Source organism: Narcine bancroftii, chromosome 8 (assembly GCF_036971445.1).
Source record: "Narcine bancroftii isolate sNarBan1 chromosome 8, sNarBan1.hap1, whole genome shotgun sequence".
Classification (NCBI taxonomy): Eukaryota; Metazoa; Chordata; class Chondrichthyes; order Torpediniformes; family Narcinidae; genus Narcine; species Narcine bancroftii.
In genome coordinates, this window is record NC_091476.1 from 20581580 (window position 1) to 20603863 (window position 22284).

The window sequence follows — 22284 nt, forward strand, 5'->3', positions numbered from 1 at the left end:
GGAAAAAACATGGTATTAATGCAGGTTTAGTTTAAATGGTTGGTTGAAGATCCAATGGGTGAAAAAAGCCTGTTTCCATGCTGTATGTCTCATCTAAATTATGAGAAGCAAGGAACTGAACTGAACAAAAGTCTGGGTCCACTGCAATTTGCCTATCGTCACAATTGCTTCACAGCAGATGCAATATTGCTGGCTCTATACTCAGCTCTGGATCACCTCTAAAACAGCAACTCATACATATGGTTGCTCTTTATCTACCTTCACCATTATTCTCTTTGTGCTGCTCAAGAGGCTACAAACTCTAGGCCTCTGCACCCCCCCCCCCACTTTGCAACTGGATCCTCAAAGACCCCCACCACCCAGGCCATGCCCTCTTCATTCTGTAACCATCAAAAAAAGGTACAGGAGCCTAAAGATAAGCACTCAATAGCACAAGGGCAATTTCTTTTCCACTGCCATTAGATTTCTGAATAATCAATGAACCAAAGACACTGTCTTACTTTTTTGTGTACGATTTTTTTTTTATTTATTGTTACAAGGTGGTGCATGTGAATGTTTGCTCTATGACGCTGCCACAAAACGCCAAATTTTGTGACTTGTTCATGACAATAAATTCTGATTCTGATTTTGAATCAAAGAGTCCAAGAACAGAAATCAGCCAAAGTTGGTGGACAAGTGGGATGGAGAGAGAGTGTGAGTATGGAGCCCGGGGCAGTGGGATGCTCCTTTTGTAGGATGTGGATTGTTCGGGAAGTCAGTAGTTTCCCTGATGACTACAAATGTGAGAAGTACATCCAGCTGATGCTTCTGACAAGCCATGTTGAGGTTTTGGAGCAGGCCGAGGATAAACTCTGGAGCATTCGGGAGCAGGAGTTACAGGGATAGTCCTACATATGAGAGACAGGAAGAGGGTAGTTGGGTTACAGTTAGGAGAGGGAGAGGGAGCAGGCAGACAGAGCAGGGCCCCCTAGTGGGCATCCCCTTGAAAAACAAGTATACCATTTTGGATACTATTAAGGGAGATGACCAACCAGGTATAAGTCATGGCAATCTGATCTCTGGTATGGAGTCTGGAGCTGTGGCTAAGAAGGGAGGGGGGTAGGAAAGAGGCGATTGGGGATACCATAGTTAGGAAGACAGATGAGAGGTTTTGTGGAGGAGATCATGAATCCCGTATGGTTTGTTGCCTCCCTGGTGCCAGGGTCTGGGGTATCTCAGATCGAGGTCACAGCGTTCTTAGGTGGGACAGTGATCAGCCAGATGTCGTGGTCCATGTAGGTACCAATGACATAGGTGGGAAGGGTGAGGGGGTCCTGCAGGAGAGTTCAGGGAGTTAGGTGCTGGGTTGAAGAAGAGGACCTCCAGGGTAATGATCTCAGGATTGCTTCCCGTGCCACATGCTGGAGAGATTAGAAATAGGAGGTTAAGGCAGCTGAGCATGTGGCTGGAAACATGGAGTAGTAGGGAGGGCTTTAAGTTTCTAGATCACTGGGCTCTGTTCCAGGGAAAGTGGGATTGCATCTGAACTGGAAGGGGATTAATTTCCTTGCAGATAGGTTTGTGAGTCTTGTCCTGATTAGTTTAAATTAGATTTGCAGGGGGAGGGGAACCAGTATGTTAGAGCAGTTAGTGGGAAGGAAGAGGATAAAAGTCATGCGGACTGCACGTATAGACTGAAATGAAAGGTTTGTATGTCTTAGTAATTTTCTCAGCTGTATTCATTTTAATGCAAAGAGTATTATTAGAAAGGCTGACAAGCTTAGGTCATGGATTGACACGTGGAATCGTGATATTATTGCTATTGGTGAGATAGTTGCAGGAGGGGCAGGACTGGCATCTTAATGTTCCTCGGTTCTGTTGCTTCAGATGTGATAGATGGGGAGGGATGAAAGGTCGAGGAGTGGCATTGCTAGACAGGGAAAATATCTCAGTTGTGCCAAGTCAGGACAGCCAGGAGGACTTGTCTATAGAGGCCTTATGGGTGGAGTTGAGGAACAGGAAAGGTGTGACCAAACTGATAGGATTGTATTCTAGACTGCCCAATGGTCAGAGAAAATTGAAGGAGCAAATCTGTAGAGAGATAGCAGACTGATGTAAAAAAAACAGAACTTTGTGATAGTAGACTTTAACTTCCAAGGAATTGACTGGGACTCCCATACTGTAAAAGGGCTGGATGACTTGAAGTTTGTAAATGAGTTCAGGAAAGTTTTATAAATCAGCATCTAGAGGTACCAACGAGAGAGGATGCAGTGCTTGATCTCCTATTAGGGAACAAGACAGGTCAGGTGGCAGATGTGTATGTGAACATTTTGGATCTAGTGACCATAATATCATTAGCTTTGTTAATTAGGGTTAGGGTTAGAATAAGTCTGGTCCTCATGTTGGGATTCTGAATTGGAGGAAGGCAAATTTTGTGGTAATGAGAAAGGATCTAGAAAGAGTGGATTGGGATATGCTGTTTTCTTGAAAGGGTGTGTTAAGTAAGTGGATAGGCTTCAAAGGCGAAATTTTGAGAATACAGAATTTGTATGTTCCTGCTGGGATTAAAAGTATGGGGAATCCTAGTTTTCAAGGGATATTGGCAATCTGGTTACGAAGAAGAGGGAGGTGTATAGCAAGTATAGGCAACAAGGAGCTAATCAGGTACTTGAAGAGAACAGAAAAAGCAAGAAAATACTCAAGAAAGAAATCAGGACGGCAAAAAAAAAGATGTATGTTGCTCTGGCAGACAATTTGAAGGTAAACCCAAAAGGTTTCTATAAGTATATTAAGAATAAAAAGATAGTAAGGGACAAAATTGGACCCAAAGAGGATCAGAGTGGTCAACTATGTGGGGGAGATTTTAAATAGTTTTTTTGCATCAGTATTTACTTAGGAAACTGCCATAGTGCATAAGGAAGAAAGGAAACAAACAGAATAGTCATGGAACATGTGGAGATTAAGGAGGAAAAGGTGTTTACTGTCTTACAACGAATAAAGATAGATAAATCACCCGGGCCAGATATGATATTCCCTCGGACCTTGAAGGAGACTAGTATAGAAATTTCAGGGGCCCTGGCTAATATATTCAAAAGTCATTAGCCACATTGAGGTGCCAGAGGATTGGAGGATAGCTCATGTTTTCCTTTTGTTTAAAAAAGGCCCCAAAATAAACCAGGTTATTATAGGCCGGTGAGCCAGACTTCAGTAGTAGGTACATTATTAGAAGGCATTCTGAGAGACAGGATATATAGGTATTTGGACAGTCATGGGGTGATTTAGACAGTCATCATAGCTTTATGCATGGTAGGTTGTGTTTAATGAATTTTGTAGAGTCTTTTGAGGAGGTTACCAAAAAGGTAGATGTTGGAAAGGATGTGGATGGTGACTACATGGACTTGAGTTAAGCCTTTGACAAGGTCCCCCATTGGAGGCTAATTCACAAGGTTATGACACTAGGTATCCATGGAGATGTTGTAAACTGGATTCGTAATTGGCTGTGTGGGAGAAAACAGAGTGGTAGTAGATGGTTGCTTCTCAGATTGGAGGCCTGTGACTAGTGATGTGCCTCAGGGATTGGTGCTGGGGCCATTGTTGTTTGTTGTATGTATCAATGATCTGGATGATACCCATATGCTACAACTATGTGGCTAATATTATAATTTACATAATTTTTTAAAAATTCTCCTGTCTAGTGAAGTTTTCCTGAATGAATAATAATTTTATGTTATTTTGGTTCCTTGAGTGTCATCTGATGCAATTCGAATTGCTTATTATGTAGTTATGTTATTATGTATTTTACTTATGGGATTAGATTGGGTGGGGGGGTGTTGGGAAGGTTAGGAGGGGTTTTTGGTTCCTAGTTATTAATTTTTTTTATATATGTATTTTCAGCATACATTTGTTAATATTGTATTACAGTTACTTATACATATATGTTGATTAAATAAAATGTTTTAAAAAGTGATCTGGATGATGATGTTGTAAATTGGATCAGCAAGTTTGCTGATGACACAAAGACATGAGGCATTGTGGACAACAAGGAAGATTTTCAAAGCTTGCAGAGGGATCTGGACCAATTGGGAGAAAGGCCAAAAAATGGCAGATGGAGTTTAATGCAGACACATGTGAGGTGATGCATTTTTGGAAGGAGAAACCAGAGTAGAACATACACAGTAATTGATAGGGCACTGTGGAGTGCAGAGGAGCAGAGATCTGGGAATACAGATACGTTGTTCCCAAAAGGTGACGTCACATGTGGACAGGGTTGTAAAGAAAGCTTTTGGCTTCTTAGCCTTTATAAATCAAAGTATTGAGTATAGGAGTTGGGGTGTTATGTCAAAGTTGTTTAAGACATGGGTGAAGTGAAATTTGGAATATTGTATACAGTTCTGGGCTATAGGAAGGATATTAATAAGTTGAGTTACAAGGAAAGATTAAACAGGTTAGGACTTTATTCCTTGGAGTGAAGAAAATTGAGGGAAGATTTTATAGAGGTTTACAAAATTATGAGAGATATAGACAGAGTGAAGGATATAAATACGAGAGGTCGTAGTTTAAATCTGAAAGGGGAAAGGTTTAGGGGGACATTAGGGGGAAGTTCTTCACTTCTGATGTGGTGAATGCGGACTCGATCTTGTGTTTTAAGAATAAATTGGATAGTTAAATGGATGGGAGAGGTCTGGAGGGTTATGGAAATCATGAGTGGGACAAGCGAGATAATGGTCAGCACTGACTATAGGGTCAAATGGCCTGTTTTCTGTGTTGTAGCCTTCTATGGTCCTAAATACAAATAGACTTTAAATATAATGGGATGGTAACTTGTATTTGTAATGTAATGGAGTGCAGAAATATGGAAATATAACAAACACTTGAAGTGTAATTAGACTCTTTGGGACATTTTGTTCAGTTCTGGACCCTACAAGTCAGAAAAATTATATTTCCTGAATAGATTACTTTTAAGAACAGATGAGTAGAAAATATTGCCGAAGATTCCTAAAATATACAAATTAAAAGGTGATCTAACTGAGATGATTAAAGATGTTATTTGGAAAAGATTACAGAACAGAGAGCATTACAGGCATTTCGGTCCACAATGTCATACTGACCTATATAAACCTATTCAACAAACTAATCCTTCCCAACCTCACAGCCATAACCCTCTATTTTTCCTGCATCCATATGCCTGTCTAAGTCTTTTAAATATCCCTTTTGTACTAGCCTCCATCACCAATCCTGGTAATGCATTCCAGATACCCACTACTCTCTGTGTATTTTTAAAAAAATTTTGCCCCTGACGTTTCCCCTAAGCTTTCCTCCCCTCATCTTGTACAGATGTTCTCTGGTGTTTGTTAATCTGGCCTGATAAAAAGGTGCTGACTGTCCACCCTATCTATGCCTCTCATAATTTTGTTGACCTCTATTATGTCCTCTCTTATCCTTCTTCACTTTAAAGGGAAAAGCCCTGGATCGGTTAACCTTGAGTCACAAGACACATTCGTCAATCTAGGCTCCATCATGGTAAACCCCCTCCAAACCCTCTCCATAGCTTCCACATTAAGCCCTGATGGCATACCTGGCAGGGTACTGAAAATCTGTGCCAACCAACTAGCCAGAGTGTTCACAGACATTTTCAATCTCTCACTGCTGCAATTTGGAGGTTCCCATCTGTCTCAAAGGGGCATCAATCATCCCGTTGCCCAAGAGGAACAGAGTGAGTTGCCTCAATATCTATTGCCCAGTAGTACTCACATCTAATGTGATGAAAAATTGAGAGGTTGGTCATGACCAGAATTAACACATACCTAAGTAAAGATCTGGGCCCACTGCAATTCGCATACTGTCACAATCACTCTATAGCTGATGCAATCTCACCGGCTCGGAATCACCTAGACAACAGCAACACATATATCCGGCTACTCTTCATCAACCACAGCTCAGCCTTCAGCACCATCATTCTCTTGGTGCTGGTGAACAAGCTCCAAAACTTGGGCATCTGCACCCCCTCTGCAACTGGATCCTTGACTTCCTCATTGAAAGAAGACAGTATGAATGGGAAACAACGTCTCCTCACTGACGATCAACAAAGGAGTACTTTAAGGATGTGTGCTTAGCCCAATCTACACCCAAGACTGTGTGACTAAGCACAATTCAAATGCCATCTACAAATTTGCTGATGACACCAGTCTTCTGCAGACTCACAGTTGGCAATGAGGAGGGAGATAGATCAGCTAGTTTAGTAGTATCACAACCATAACCTTGCACTCAACATTAGCAAAACCAAGAGGCTGATTGTGGACTTCAGAGGGAAAATCAGAAGAACACAAACCAATCCTCAGAGTGGTCAGCAGTGGAGAGGGTCAAGAACTTCAAATTCCTAAGTGTCAACATCTCTCAGGATCTGTCCACGCTAATGCAATCATGAGAAGGCTTGCCAACGGACATGCTTTGTGAGAAGTTTGAGGAGATTTGGTGCGTCATCAAAGACTCTTGAAAATTTGTACAGATAGTAGTACCTTAAGAAAGCAGTCTCTATCCTCAAGGACCCCACCACCCAGGCCATAGCCTCTTCTCAGTGCTGCCATTAGGAAGGAGGTTCAGGAGCATGAAGATGAACACCAAGCACCACAATGATAGCTTCATCCTCTCTACCATCAGATTTCTGAATGGACAATGATCCACAGACACTAGCCCACTTTCTGCTATTTTATTGCACCATTTATTTATTTTTGATATGTGATTCATAGCAATATTTGCCCAGTGATGCTGCTGCAAAACAATGAATTTCATGACATGTTCACGACAATAGATTCTGATCCTTCCTGTAATGAGGTGACCAAAACTGAACACAATTTTCCAGGTGTTATCAAACCAATTTTATAGAGATGCAACATTACCTCTTGGCTCTTGAACTTAATTTCCTGGCAAATGAACACCAGCATTTCATAATCCTTAACCATATTATCAATCTGCAAGACAATCTTGAGAGATCTATGGATTTGGACCAGAAGGTCCCTCTGTTATTCCACTCAACCTTCCAGTTTGATCTTCCAAAATGCATCACTTCTTACTTATCCAGATTGAACTCCCATCTGCCACTGCTCTACCTAACTCTGTCTATATCTTGTTGTAATCTGCAACATCCTTCTACTTTTATCCACAACACCTCTAACCTTCTTATCATCTGTTAACTTACTAACTCACCCCTCTAATTTTTCATTCAGGTCATTTGTAAAAATCACAAAGATGGGGGGGTCCTAGAACACATCCGCTAGTCACTGACCTCCAGGCAGAATACATTCCATCAACTCTTGTGCTTTCTGCAGGCAAGCCAATTCTGAATCCATGGATCCCATGCCTTATGACTTTCTGAATGTCTACTTTGGGAACCCTTGTCAAATGCCTTACTCAGTTAGGATTGTGAGGCTTGACCTACCTTCACGAAGCTATGCTGACTATCCATGAGAAGACTATACTTCGCTAAATGCTCATAAATCTTGTCTGTAAGAATTCTCTCCAGTAGTTTTCCCACCACTGATGAAAGACACGCTGGTCTATAATTCCCAGGATTCTCCTTATAACCTTTTTTAAGCAAGGGGACAACATTTGCCATTCTCCAATCTTCTGTCACCTCCCCTGTGGCCAGGGAAGATGCAAAGATCATTGCCAAAACCCTAGCAATATCTTACCTCACTTCTTGTCATAACCTGAGATATATCTTATCTGATTGCAGGGACTTATCAATCTTAATATTTTTAAGAATATACATCACTTCCACTTTCTTAATCTCAACATGCTCCAGCATATAACCTTGTTCTAATCTGACCTCACATTGTCTGAGATCCCTCTTTCTGGTAAAGCATATGATTCATTTAGGACCTCCCCTACTTCTGCCTCCATGTACATGTTCCCTACTTTATCCTTAAGCAGCCCTAACTTCACTCTCAACTTTCTTGTTCTTCATGTATGCAGAAAACACCTCAGGGTTTTCTTGAGTTTTACTTGCCAAGGCCTTCTCATGCCCCCTTCAGGCTCTCCTAAGTACTTTCTTAAATTCATTCCTGTCATGTATATAATTCTCATGAGCCCTTACTGCCTTTTGTCTCCTAAGCCTTGTGTATACTTCCTTCTTTCTCATAATTAGCTGTCTCACCTCTTGTCAACCTCAGTTCCCTTTTCCTACCATATTTTCCTTGTTTCAGAGGAACAAATCTCTCCAGAATACCGTCCAAGTGCTCCCTAAATATATTCTACGTTAGTTCTGTGCTTTTCCCCTTGAACATCTGTTCCCAATTTACTCTCCCCAATTCCTGCCTAATCCCATCATAATTAGCCCTTCCTAATTAAACACTTTACCATTTTGTCTACTATCCTTGTCTCTTCTTCTTTGGCTTGGCTTCGCGGACGAAGATTTATGGAGGGGGTAAAAAGTCCACGTCAGCTGCAGGCTCGTTTGTGGCTGACAAGTCCGATGCGGGACAGGCAGACACGATTGCAGCGGTTGCAAGGGAAAATTGGTTGGTTGGGGTTGGGTGTTGGGTTTTTCCTCCTTTGCCTTTTGTCAGTGAGGTGGGCTCTGCGGTCTTCTTCAAAGGAGGTTGCTGCCCGCCAAACTGTGAGGCGCCAAGATGCACGGTTTGAGGCGTTATCAGCCCACTGGCGGTGGTCAATGTGGCAGGCACCAAGAGATTTCTTTAGGCAGTCCTTGTACCTTTTCTTTGGTGCACCTCTGTCACGGTGGCCAGTGGAGAGCTCGCCATATAATACGATCTTGGGAAGGCGATGGTCCTCCATTCTGGAGACGTGACCCATCCAGCGCAGCTGGATCTTCAGCAGCGTGGACTCGATGCTGTCGACCTCTGCCATCTCGAGTACTTCAACGTTAGGGGTGTAAGCGCTCCAATGGATGTTGAGGATGGAGCGGAGACAACGCTGGTGGAAGCGTTCTAGGAGCCGTAGGTGGTGCCGGTAGAGGACCCATGATTCGGAGCCGAACAGGAGTGTGGGTATGACAACGGCTCTGTATACGCTTATCTTTGTGAGGTTTTTCAGTTGGTTGTTTTTCCAGACTCTTTTGTGTAGTCTTCCAAAGGCGCTATTTGCCTTGGCGAGTCTGTTGTCTATCTCATTGTCGATCCTTGCATCTGATGAAATGGTGCAGCCGAGATAGGTAAACTGGTTGACCGTTTTGAGTTTTGTGTGCCCGATGGAGATATGGGGGGGCTGGTAGTCATGGTGGGGAGCTGGCTGATGGAGGACCTCAGTTTTCTTCAGGCTGACTTCCAGGCCAAACAGCCCCTAAGGCTAGAGCTGGATGAGGTTCCCACCCTGGATGAGACATATTAGGCAATCGAACAACTGAAAAGTGGCAAAGCAGCAGGTATGGATGGAATCCCCCCAGAAGTCTGGAAGGCTGGCGGCAAAACTCTGCATGCCAAACTGCATGAGTTTTTCAAGCTTTGTTGGGACCAAGGTAAACTGCCTCAGGATCTTCGTGATGCCACCATCATCACCCTGTACAAAAACAAAGGCAAGAAATCAGACTGCTCAAAGTACAGGGGAATCACGTTGCTCTCCATTGCAGGCAAAATCTTTGCGAGGATTCTACTAAATAGAATAATACCTAGTGTCGCCGAGAATATTCTCCCAGAATCACAGTGCGGCTTTCGCGCAAACAGAGGAACCACTGACATGGTCTTTGCCCTCAGACAGCTCCAAGAAAAGTGCAGAGAACAAAACAAAGGACTCTACATCACCTTTGTTGACCTCACCAAAGCCTTCGACACCGTGAGCAGGAAAGGGCTTTGGCAAATACTAGAGCGCATCGGATGTCCCCCAAAGTTCCTCAACATGATTATCCAACTGCACGAAAACCAACAAGGTCGGGTCAGATACAGAAATGAGCTCTCTGAACCCTTCTCCATTAACAATGGCGTGAAGCAAGGCTGTGTTCTCGCACCAACCCTCTTTTCAATCTTCTACAGCATGATGCTGAACCAAGCCATGAAAGACCCCAACAATGAAGACGCTGTTTACATCCGGTACCGCACGGATGGCAGTCTCTTCAATCTGAGGCGCCTGCAAGCTCACACCAAGACACAAGAGAAACTTGTCCGTGAACTACTCTTTGCAGATGATGCCGCTTTAGTTGCCCATTCAGAGCCAGCTATCCTTGTCTATAGCTCCGCTAAAAGGTCAGAGGTTTGTGCTCACTTTCACCAAAGTGCTCCCCCGAGAGATCTGTCACCTAACCAGATTAACTACCCAGTATTAGTTGGCTGGTCCACATTACTGTGTCAGGAGTCCTCGGATACAACTGACAAATTGTGCCCCATCTATCCCTCTTGGAGTAAAGAGGTACCAGTCAATATTAGGAAAGTTGAAGTCTCCCATAACAACAACCCTGTTATTTCTCCACCATTCCAAAATTTGCCTACTTATCTGCTCCTCAGTCTCCCCAGGGCTATTTAGGGGCTGATAGACTACTCCAAATACAGTGATTGCTCCCTTCATGTATCTGACTTTCAACCACGCAGACTCAGTGAACAATCCCTCCACAACATCCTCCCTTTCTGCAGCTGTGATACTATCCTTGAACAGTAATGCTGCTCCCCCTCCCCCTTTTATCTCCCACTCTTTCCCTTTTAAAACATCTAAACCCAGTGCCTATATGAGCCAATCCTGACCTTGCATCAGCAAAGTCTCTGTTATGGCCACAACGTCGTAATCCCACATGCTAATCCATGCTCTAAATTCATCTTTACTTCTAATACTTCTTGCACTGAAATAATCACATTTCAATCCCTCCAACTATGTTTATGCTCCCTCCATTGCTTGTCCTTTCTCACAAACTCACTACACATTGCATCAAACCTTCCACCATCTGCTCCATTCTCTGCCCCCTGCTAAACTAGTTTAAACCCTCTGGAGCAGCATTAGAAAACTTCCGTGCAAGGATCTGTGCAAGTACCCCCTCCATTTCAGATGCAAAGCATCCTGCCAGTAAAGGTGCCATCTTCCCTGGAAATGACCCCAATGATCCAGAAATCTGAAGCACCATCTCTTTAGCTATGAGTCAAGCTGCATATCCTCTTATTTTTAACCTTATTAGCAAGTGGTATGGGTAGCAATCCTGTTGTCACAACCTTGGAGGTGCTGTCCTTCAACTTAGTGCCTAACTCCCTGAACTCTTTGCAGGACCTCCTCACCCTTCCTACCAATATCTATACATGGACTAATCCCAATCCCTCTAAGAATGCTGTGAATGTTATCTGAGACATCCCAAACTGGGTCCTGGGAGGCAATATAGCATTTGTGATTCTCGATCTTTTCCACAGAACTTCTTGTCTGTTCCCCTATGACATTCAAATTATTGCAGTTCACCTCTTTCCCTGCCTTCCTATCTTAGTCACGAGGCCAGACTCCATGCCAGAGACCTGACAGCCATGGTTTGTCCCTGGTAGGTTGACCCCTTTAACAGAATCCAAAATGGTATAGGTGTTATTGAGTGGAACAGTCACAGGTACAACCTTACAGTCTTATTATTCTTGATAGAATTAGGTGGAAATTTTCTTAGAATTAAAATCCGAGGGTGATGCCAGAAATCAATCCTATTTTGATTACTTGACCAATTGAACTTTTGAAAGATTGTGATAAATTTTTGTTGAAGAATATTCAAACATGGAGTTTAAGATAAAGGGAGAAAATAATGATTAATTGGGGTGTCACTGAATAATGAGACCAAGCTGGGAAGGTCAGTCCTATGCTTTAAGCTTAATTAAGTTTTCTGTGTCCCTAGTTGTACTGTACTCAACCTTAAATGCTTGATGCCATTCGGAGAGAGAACTTTATTTTGGTTTAACCCATTGTCTGCTTTAAATTTATGTACTACTTGGAACAATGAGGAAAATTCTCCAATCTTAAGTACAGGGATTTATAGTTGAATAATTACATGGTGAATCCTCTTTTTTCTTAATGAATGCTTCATAAAAACTACTGTTCCCAGGTGCAAATGGTGATTTGAAGAAAATGCTTGCATATCTTGGGGGTGAGAAGGTTTGGGATAGGTAAGCCAGGGGATCAAGGCAGCAGGGTGTGGGGTAGGTGGGTAGGGTGGCAGTCGTAGTTGCTTCACTGCATTTCCCTGCTCAGAATCATGCTTCAATATATTTTCCTTTTGTTTTTATGGAAACCTTTGAAGAATAACTGGGTGACTATCTGGGGATGAAAAAGGAAGACACAGGTACTGCAAAGTACCCCTGTGGACATTCCCAATGACAATAGGTATACCTTTTTAGATACTGTTGGTGGGGACAAGCTACCAAGGACAAGTCAAGACGGTCAAGTCTCTGGCACAAAGGCTGGCACCTCAGCTCAGAAGGGAAGGGCTGAGAAGAGGAAAGCCTTAATAATAGGGGACTCGTTGATTAAGAAGGCCGACAGTAAGTTTGTTGGAATGTGTCGAGACTCCAGGTTGGTATGTTGCCTCCCAGGTGCCAGAGTCAGGGATGTCTCGGATTGACTCCACAACATTCTGGAAGGGGAAGGGGAGCACGTGGGAACCAATAACATATATAGGAGTAGAGATGAGGTCCTCAAGAGACAAGTTATGGAGTTAGGGAAGAAGTTAAAAGAAGAGTTGGTGCAGGGGGAAAGACTTTAGATTCCAAGATCATTGGGATAATTTCTGGGGAAGGTCAGACCTCTACAAAAGGAATGGGCTGCACCTGAACTGGAAGAGTTTGCTAGAGCTGTTGGGGAGACCTATTAGTCTGACATCGGTGGCTGGGAAGGTATTAAAGTCGATCCTCAAAGACATGATTATGAAATATCTAAAGATGCATGACAGGATAGGTCCTGCCTGACCCACCGATTAGAATTTTTTGAAGTCTCAGGTAGGATGGACAAAGGGGAGGCTGTGGATGTTGTATATTTGGATTTTCAGAAGGCTTTTGATAAGGTGTCACATGTGCAGCTGCTTAATTACAGGGATGATATTAGATTGGAATGAAAACTGGCTGTTAGGCAGGAAACAAAGGGTTGAAATAAAGGGATCTTGTTCAGGTTGGCTGCCTGTATGTAACAAGCAGTGTTTCACAGGGATGGGTCTTGGGCCGCTACTGTTTACAATTTATATTAAATATTTGGATTGTGGATTGAATGGTTTTGTGGCCAAATTTGCACTTGACATCATGATAGGTGGCGGAGCAGGAAATGTTGAAGAAACCAAAAAGTTGCAGAAGGATATAGACAACTTAGGGGACTGGGCAAAAACATGTGGCAGATGAGATACAATGTTGAGAAATGTACTGTTCTACATTTTGGTAGTGGAAATAAACAGGCAGAGAACTATTTGGATGGGGAGATAATTCAAACCTCAGAAGTACAAAGGAATTTGGGCATCCTCCTGCAAGGAAACCTTAAAGTTGATGACCAGGTTGGATCAGTAGTAAAGAAAGCGTTGAACAATATGTGTTCTATGTTGGCATTCATTTCAAGAGGAATAGTGTATAAAAGTATGCTGTTAAGGCTCTTGGGCATTGGTAAGACCTCATTTGGACTACTGTGTGCAGTTTTGGGCCCTCTATCTTACAAAGGATGTGATGCTGTTGGAGAGAGTGCAGAGGAGATTTACTAGGATGATTCCTGCAATACAAGGACTAACATATGGCAGCACTTGGATTGTATTCATTGGAATATAGAAGAATGGGAAGGGATCTCATAGAAACATTTTAAATCGTTTTGACATAATGGATGTGGAAAAGATGTTTCCCTTGGGTGAATCAAGGACAAGAGGGCACAGTCTTAAAATTAGAAGTTACCTTTTTAAAACAGAGATGAGAAAAAACGTCTTTAGTCAAAGGGTTGTGGATTTGTGGAACTCATTACTGTTTACAGTGGTGGAAAGTTTAAGCAGGAGATTGTTTAGTATCTAATTTATTGGGGCATCAGGGGATATGGGGAAAAGGCTGGCAATTGGAACTAGGTGTGAGTATACTTCAGCTTAGGGTAGAGTCGCGGTAGAGACTCGATGGGCCAAGTGGCCTTCTTCTGTTCCTTTATCTTGTGATCTTGTATGATAAAGTCAAAGTCCAGAAATCCAGACCATTAGAAAATGCTGACTTTTTGAAAACTCGCAAACTTTTTTTAATTTAGCGGGATTTGGTGAGTATGTGTTAACGCCACAGATGCACATCAGTCACAAGCAGCCTTATTTTTCTTTAAAACTGCTCATTTTGATAAATGAAGCATGCAGTATTTACTAATTAATAAACTATCAAAATTTACCTATTTGTCTCTTCTCTATTCCTCCTAAATTTGAATTTGATATCTGAAAATTCGGACCAACGCAATACCCCAGAAGTTTTTCAGACTTCTACTGTATTGATTTCAAATAACTGGTGGCTATAATTGAGTTATTTTTCATTGGGGCTGACTTTCAGGGTCCATATGTACAGGTTCAATGTCTTGCACTGCTCCAGATTTGAGGGTGCTCCCCTGTAACTGTGGGATATTTCCACTTTCTGCTCTGAACTTATCTCTTCTCTTTTCTCAGAGCTCTCTTTGACTATGATAGAACCAAGGACAGCTGTCTGCCGAGTCAAGGACTGAGCTTCTTGTATGGTGATATTTTACATGTCATTAATGCTTCTGATGATGAATGGTGGCAAGCGCGACTTGTCACACCTCGTGGTGAAAGTGAGCAAATTGGTGTCATACCCAGCAAGAAACGGTAAGTTAAAAATTCTCCTGCTGATGTATCAATGATTTTTCAATTTCCTCCCTTTCCCAAAAGAATAGTGAATCTATCAAATATCTGCATATAATGTTAGCAAGAATAGAGCCTATTTAAGCCTCCTCTATCTCTCCGTAAAGTGTGATTTTCTACATAATGCTCATGTCCTACCTGATTTCCTGAATGTCTAAAAATCAGCTGATAATAAATGGACTCTTGTCTTTCTGAGATAAAGAATATCTTCAAATTACTTTTAAAAAATAACTTGCCTCTACAAGTTCCCGGTAGCTAATATTAAGAAGCAAAGAGCTGGATACTAGAATTAATGTAATTGTTTTAAATATTGTCTTCAAACACTCCACTGAGTAATGGTATAACCTCTGCTATTTCATCCTGCTTTATTCCCTCATACCAGAAATTAATCTAAAGATACCAAAGATTCACAACCTTCAAGTTAGAACCATAGAACATTACCACACAGAAAACAGGCCCTTTGGCCCTTCTAGTCTGTGCTGAACTAGTATTCTGCACCCAGTCCATAGCCCTCCATTCCCCTCCCATCCATGTACCTGACCAAATTTTTCTTAAATGTTAAAATTCAGCCCACCTTCACCACTTCAGCTAGTAACTTGTTCCATACTCCCACCTCTTTCTATGAAACAATTCCCCTAAACTTGTACCCTTTCCCCCTTAACCCATCTTCTCTCGTTTGTATCTCACATAACCTCAGAGGGAAAAAAGCTACTTGCACTTACTGGATCTATTCCCTTCATAATTTTGTAAACTTCTATCAAATCTCTCCTCATTCCTCTCTGCTCCAGGGAATAAAGTCCTAACCTATTTAACCTTTCCCTGTAACTCAGTTCCTCAAGTCCCAGCAACATCCTAGTTAATCTTCTCTGCACTTATTCATTCTTATTTATATCTCTCCTGTAGTTAGTTGACCAAAACAGCACACAATGCTCCAAATTTCGCCTAATCAGTGACTTGTACAACTTTAATATAACATCACAACTCTTGTACTCAATACTTTGATTTATGAAGGCCAAAATACCAAAAGCTCCCTTTTATCTGTGATGCCACTTTCAGGGAATTATGTACTGTATCTGTATTCCCAGATCAAAGGTGCCCTACCATTTACCATGTATGTTCTACCTTGGTTTGTCCTTCCAAAATACAACACCTCACACTTGTCAACATTAACTTCCATCTGCATTTTTCCAGCAGGTGCAGATCCCTCTGCAAGCTTTGAAAGAATTCCTCGGTATCCATTACACATCCAATGTTTGTGTCATCTGCAAACTTGCTAATCCAATTTACCACATGATCATCTAAATCATTGATATAGATGACAAACATCAATGTACCCAGTACCAATCTTTGAGCCACACCACTAGTCACGAGCCTCCAGTCAGAGAGGCAATCATCCACTACTGCTCCCTGGCTTCTCCCATAAAGCCAGTGTTGAATTCACTTTACAACCTCATTATGAATAGCAAGTGACTGAAACTTCCTGTCTAACCTCTCATGTGGCATCTTGTTAAAGGCCTTACTAAAAAGTACACAGCCTTTCCTTCATCAATTTTCCTGGTAACTTTAAAAAAAACTCTTAAGATTTGTTAAACATGACCTACTATGCACAAAGCCATGTTGACTTCCCTAATCAGTCCCTGACTATCGAAATATATATTCCTTTATGTTTCAGTTCTTGTCTTATTGGCCATCTCCTTATTCCTGAGCCTATGCTCTGCAATTCTTGATGCTCAAGTCAGAGGAATAAACCTTGGAGATCAATAAGTTAAAGCATAATTAAGTTTTTCATGAAATGATCTCTGATCGTTCTAAACCCCACTGAATACAGGCATATCCTACCCATCTCATTCTGCTTTAGCTCTCATGCCAAAATGTACTGTGATGAATGTATGCTGCAGTATCCCTATGGCAGGTTTACTTATCCTGGGGTAGGGACATCAAAAATGTACACACTCTCCAAAAGATCTCAAGACATGGGAGTGGAATTAAGGGGAGGATATTTATTATTTTCTTGTGAAATTTGCCTAATGTTTTAATCCATCTGACTGCTTCTTTGGGGGGAAAAGAATTCTCCCTCAATTTTCATTAAATGTATTGTAATGATTTTAACACTTCGTCATCTTAAATCAATCCACTTTTTAAAAAAAAAATTGCCTCTCACTTAAAATTGGATATTTATTGTTTCTCACAACGAAGTCCAATATGTCTTTCCTGATTTTTCCAAGATCGGCACATTGTATGCTGCTGTAATGGTATAGTTGGTGGCTTGGAGCCTTGCTGATGGCATGCATCATTTGAAAATATAAAGCACAATCCTTTTGGGTTCTAAATTCTCATGTGCAATTTTTAGGGTTGAAAGAAGAAACCTATTTGGGCGAGGACATCTTGTGCTTTAACTGTAAACTTAAACAATGTAGTTTTAGTAGATGTTCCATGACTTAAATGTGGCTGTATGAACCTTTATAAAATCTGTTCAAGTAGCAAGGTCAGTTTTATCTAATTATTAAAGCATGATTGTCAGTTTTTAAAATTAATAAAAAATTTGTGCATTATATCTATTTCAGCACTTTTTTTTTGCATCCTATTTTCTTGCTGCCTTAGCATAATTTTTCAGAAGTATTGCCAATTACTTCTGAATTACTGTTTGCATCTAATATGTGGTGGAAATGGCAGTATTGTTCACATGACAGTGGAAACAACCAGGTGAAAAGCAGGTTTCAAGGAGCCAAAATTTGCAACTACAGACATCTTCAATACATTTATATCTTTTATTATTTGATTGAGCACCTGTCTTTACAGAACATGACACCTCCAAAGCAGACATCCGTCTTTGTCAGCTCTGTTTCACTGCAAACATACAGATTGAGCTGTGCCAACTGCTACGAACTGACATTCTGGTGGTCTCCAGGCCCTTAAATTCTGAAGGTCAGAATAGAATTGAGCTTTCATACAACATTTACTTTCCAAGTCTTGGGAAGAGACATTTGTCGAACAGGACCATCTGCACTTTAATCATGAATCAAGTACGTAATGAGATGTGTTTAACACTTTTCCTCATGGAAAGATGGCCCTAAATGCACATAACCATAATGCAGACACGTAGAGTAAAGGGGTACATGAGGGCATACTTATGATCACAGAACTGGGATTCTACATATTAATATAAAGAAGCTGTCCACTTCCATCTGTAATCAATAGGATCTGTTAATGGGTGGCTGGAGTTGGGGGAAAAAAGAGTTGCAAAGGACACCATATCTTCTTTGAACCAGACTGAGAAATTACTCCCATCCTAGCTTTCTTATTTCCAGCTAGTTTTTAAGATCAATTTGTTATCCTCCCTTTAATCCCACACATTTCCATCTCATATTTATTGCTTGTCAACCAAATGTTATTATGACTGATCTGCACCCTTCTGTGATTCCTGCATCCTGTTTTATATAACAGTTCATTGTTAGCTTTAACCTCAAATTGTGCCTTTTTTTAAAATCTGGCTTGTTTAAGGCCAGTTGGATTTGGTGAAAGGGAACTATCTGACCTCCCTCAGTTGCTCTGTCCTATAGAGAAATACAGTAAAAGATTTAGTAAAGAGATAGTTTAGGACCATCATGGTGAAATGACTGCCCATCTGTGCTATCCCCATTTGTATTCCTTGATAATTGAAGTGCTCAACATGAAACTTTAATATAAGAATACGTATGCCAATGGAAATAAAAAGCATAGAAATGGATTTTTAATCAACTTTCCTGAATGGATTTTGTATTCCATTTATTGTTGGCAGGAAAAAAGAGTCCATGATTCCTTCTAAACCACTTAATGCTTACTTAATCCTTCACCATCAGATCACAGACACCTGGTCTAAAATTTCTTACAAAATGGATTTTTAAAAACTGCTAGAAGTAAGGAAGTTGAATGGGAGTGAAAGTCAGCTTATCAATCTAGTATCTTGGGACTCTTTCTTTTCGACTTCTCATACCACCCACTAACTTCGGAAAGAAATATATTGGGGAAAAATCTATCTACCCTCTTTATGTTTCTCGTAATATTCCACATCCCAATTAAGTTACCTGTAGCTCCAAAGCCTTTCGTGCCTCTTTTCACAGCTGAAATCTCCTCTGCACCCTCTTGAGTGAGATGGCAACAGCACTAGAGTTGTGGCCAAACCAATATTTTATAAAATTGCGCCTTCCATGTTCTTGCATTCTTTTCATGACTAATGAAGACGAGTATCCAATATGCCGCCTTAACCACCTTATCTAATTATTCTGCCATCTTCAGGATCCTTTTAAGCCTCCTGTAATTGTCAATTTTGGATCCAATTTACTAACTTGCCCTGGATCCAGGTTTTGATTGGTTTGGGACCCTGTCAAAGGCATTACAGAACTCCATGCAGAATACATCAGTGTCACTACCCTTGTTAGTATACTTCGTTACCTCATTGAAAAGTTCAATCAAATAGGTCAGATAGGCTCTCCCCCTTGAACAAAGCCATTCAATCTTTGACTAATTCCCACTTTGTGTAGATTAATCTTGTCACTCAGCATTTTTTCCAGTAACTTCCCTACCACCACTTTTAGACCTATACATTTATTAATTTTTTTGCCATATCTAAATGATATGTTTTAAAATGGAGTTATCTGTCTTTCCAGACAATATAGTAATTTAATATTCCCTTTATGAATTAAATCTTCTGCTATCTTCTCACCCGCTATATGTCAACCAATTTGACCCCAATCAGGAATATTCCCCTCCCCCTCAAAAATAAATCCTATAAATTTTGATTGGGCAGCCAAATAATATATTTTTTAAATCGGTTAATCGTCGTCCACACAAATAAGTTTTAACATGGAGACGCTTGGCATCTTAGAATTGTCTGTCATGCTTGTTAAGTGCTTTAAAAAAAAACTTGTTGGTGTAAGAATGGGCAAGGATTGAAGAATTTTGCAGTCTTGGCATCACTTTCATTTTAATACAACTGATCCTGTCCATCAAAGTAATGGGCGAGCTCCTCCATCTACGTAAATCCTCCTCAACCTTTCCAAGCAAGGGGTGGTCATTCAATTTATATAAATTCTGCAGGGTTAATGTCTACCCTTTTCCCTAAATATTTAATACCCCCTTGTGGCCAACCAAAGTTACTTCCTTGTTGGAGCCATCTATAATTTTTTTTAAGAGGCATAATTTGGCTTTTATCAAAATTTATTTTATACCCAGAAACCTCACCATAATCTTCCAATATATCTTGCAACTTAGTCAGAGATTCGGTTGGATTTGTCAAATATATTAATACATCATCAGCAAATAAATTTATCTTACATTCTTTAATAACTGTATAAGACTAAAAGTGGGGTTATATTCAAAAAAACCCTTGTATCTAAATAAGTTAATAACAAAGACATTAGGAAATAAAATCCTGGACACTTAACACTGTAATGGGATCAAGTGTATCGAGGATTGTTATGAACAAGGACAATTTATGACATTTGAACAGCTAAAAAAATAGGTATGATTTGCTCTCTTCAATTAAAATCTTTTGAAGAGATAGTTTAGGACCAACCATGACCCCGCCAATGTGTAGTGATGTGGAGGCTCCTCTTCAAAAGGGGGTCACAAGTAAATTTATATCTACGACGTATTTCCTATTGAAAAGCAATAGCCTAAAGCCGGGCTTGCACAAATCAAGGGAAAGATGGGAGACAGACTTGGAAAAAAGGATTCAAGAGTAATATTGGTTAAAATTGTGATCTGATAACATGACATAATTTATTTACGTCACATATAGATTGATACAGAACAATAGTTGAAACAGCCATGAGCATGAAATTGACGTCCCCTTCATGCCGTAATTCTTCTGACTGTCCATCCCATAGGATGATGGTTCCTTTCAATCAGTGTGTGGGGTTTGATAGGTGCATCCTGGAGTGGCTGTACAGGCCGATCCTTGAAAGGCCCTGTTTGCCACATACTTGGCAGGTGAGGCCTGGAGGAGCAATAGGGGCAGAAGCTCTGTCATGGCTCTTCCTGTGCTTTTCCTCTGTTGACTCTTTGAGATTTTTCTCTGTAGCATCTACGCCTTTTCTAATGGAGTCCCTCCACTGTGAGCAATCTTGAGCCAGATCCTCCCCTGTTGATGGGGCAATGTCAGGTTTCTTTAGGCTCCTGTGCAGAACATCCTTGTACCGTAGTTGCTGGCCTCCTCATTTTTGGGTACCACTAATCAGTTGGCTGTACAAGATGTCCTTGGGCAGTCTTCTGTCAGGGCTTTTGACAACATGTCCTGCCCAGCGCAGTTGGGCTGACATCACCAAGGTTGAAACTGCTGGCATTCCAGCTCGAGAAAGGACCTTGATATTGGGGACCCTATCTTGCCAGGTGATCCTTATCAGGGAACGTAGGTGATGCTGCTGTAGTTGGTCAAGCTGACGTAAGTGACTCTGATATTTGTACCACATCTCACATCCATATAGCAAGGCTGATATGACGACTGTCCTGTACACCTTGCACTTAGTGGCAAACCTGATGTTCTGTGACCAAGCCTGATCTTTCAGCTGACCAAAGGCAAAGCAGGCCATCCCTACATCTAGAGAAGCTGAGGATGTTATTATGCTGCCTAGATAGCAAAACTTGTTGGCTGCATTACAGTATTTGTTGCTACATTTTCATGTCAATTTTTATCTATGAAGAAAAACTAAGCGTGGGAGTATTTTACATTAATTTGAGTTAAGTATTGGCCTTGCATTTTCTTGCCTAACCTTACTTCTATAAATGTTCTAATAAATGTCTGGGGTGTCTAATCACAAATTTTGGATTATGTCTTTTGACTGCCATAAAAGAGGTAATGTTACCGGCCACCGTTCAACAGGGGTAATTGTTTTCTTTCTGCTTCTGTAAGGCATGATAGGCAGTCAGGCAGCATCGGAGAATGAAGAACAAGTTACTTTTTCAGGTTACAGCTCCATCATCAGGATATCTTTTTCTACAGATGCTGCTTTACCTGTTTATCCAGAATTTTCTAATTTTATTTGATATTTTCAGCATTTGCTATTTATTTTTTTTCACAGACACTTGGTCTTTGCTCTGTCAGAATGTGAAATGGAACCTGAACTATAGATTATTCATTTTGCATTGTTTTTCTGCATGGCCTTGGCACTGGTCTTTAAGTGTTCTTAATGTAATTAGGAATGAGTCATCAGGTTCCAGTTACAGATGTCTGATATTTTGTATTTTTATTTCTTAGAGTTGAAAAAAAAGAGAGGGCAAGATTAAAAACAGTAAAATTCCATGCCCGTCCTGGAGTAATTGAAATAAAAGGGGTAAGTCAAATAAATATACACAAAGGCACATGAGAAAGATTTTGGTGACACTTTTTTTGTTAGATCTTCCAATCTCGAAACCTCTAAGACCCATTGTGTTGCACTAATCTGTATCCTGGTTGGTATAATAGCCTTTAACAGAACTGAATCACCAGGAGAAAAATCATGTTCCATAAGTTTAGGAAAAGTCTAATTGAATTTTCTCAACTTGTACATCAGTTTGTAAAG

General features: G+C 40.9%; 1 protein-coding gene across 6 annotated transcripts in view; it reads left to right on the forward strand.

Moving 5' to 3' along the window:
• Window positions 1-22284, forward strand: part of LOC138740440 (disks large homolog 3-like) — a 379720-nt gene that overhangs the window by 315523 nt on the left and 41913 nt on the right. For all 6 annotated transcript variants that reach the window (XM_069893062.1, XM_069893063.1, XM_069893064.1 and 3 more), the window contains 2 exons: window positions 14534-14710; window positions 21981-22056. In XM_069893062.1, the coding sequence (XP_069749163.1) occupies window positions 14534-14710; window positions 21981-22056 (253 nt within the window). The remainder of the gene's footprint in view (window positions 1-14533; window positions 14711-21980; window positions 22057-22284) is intronic.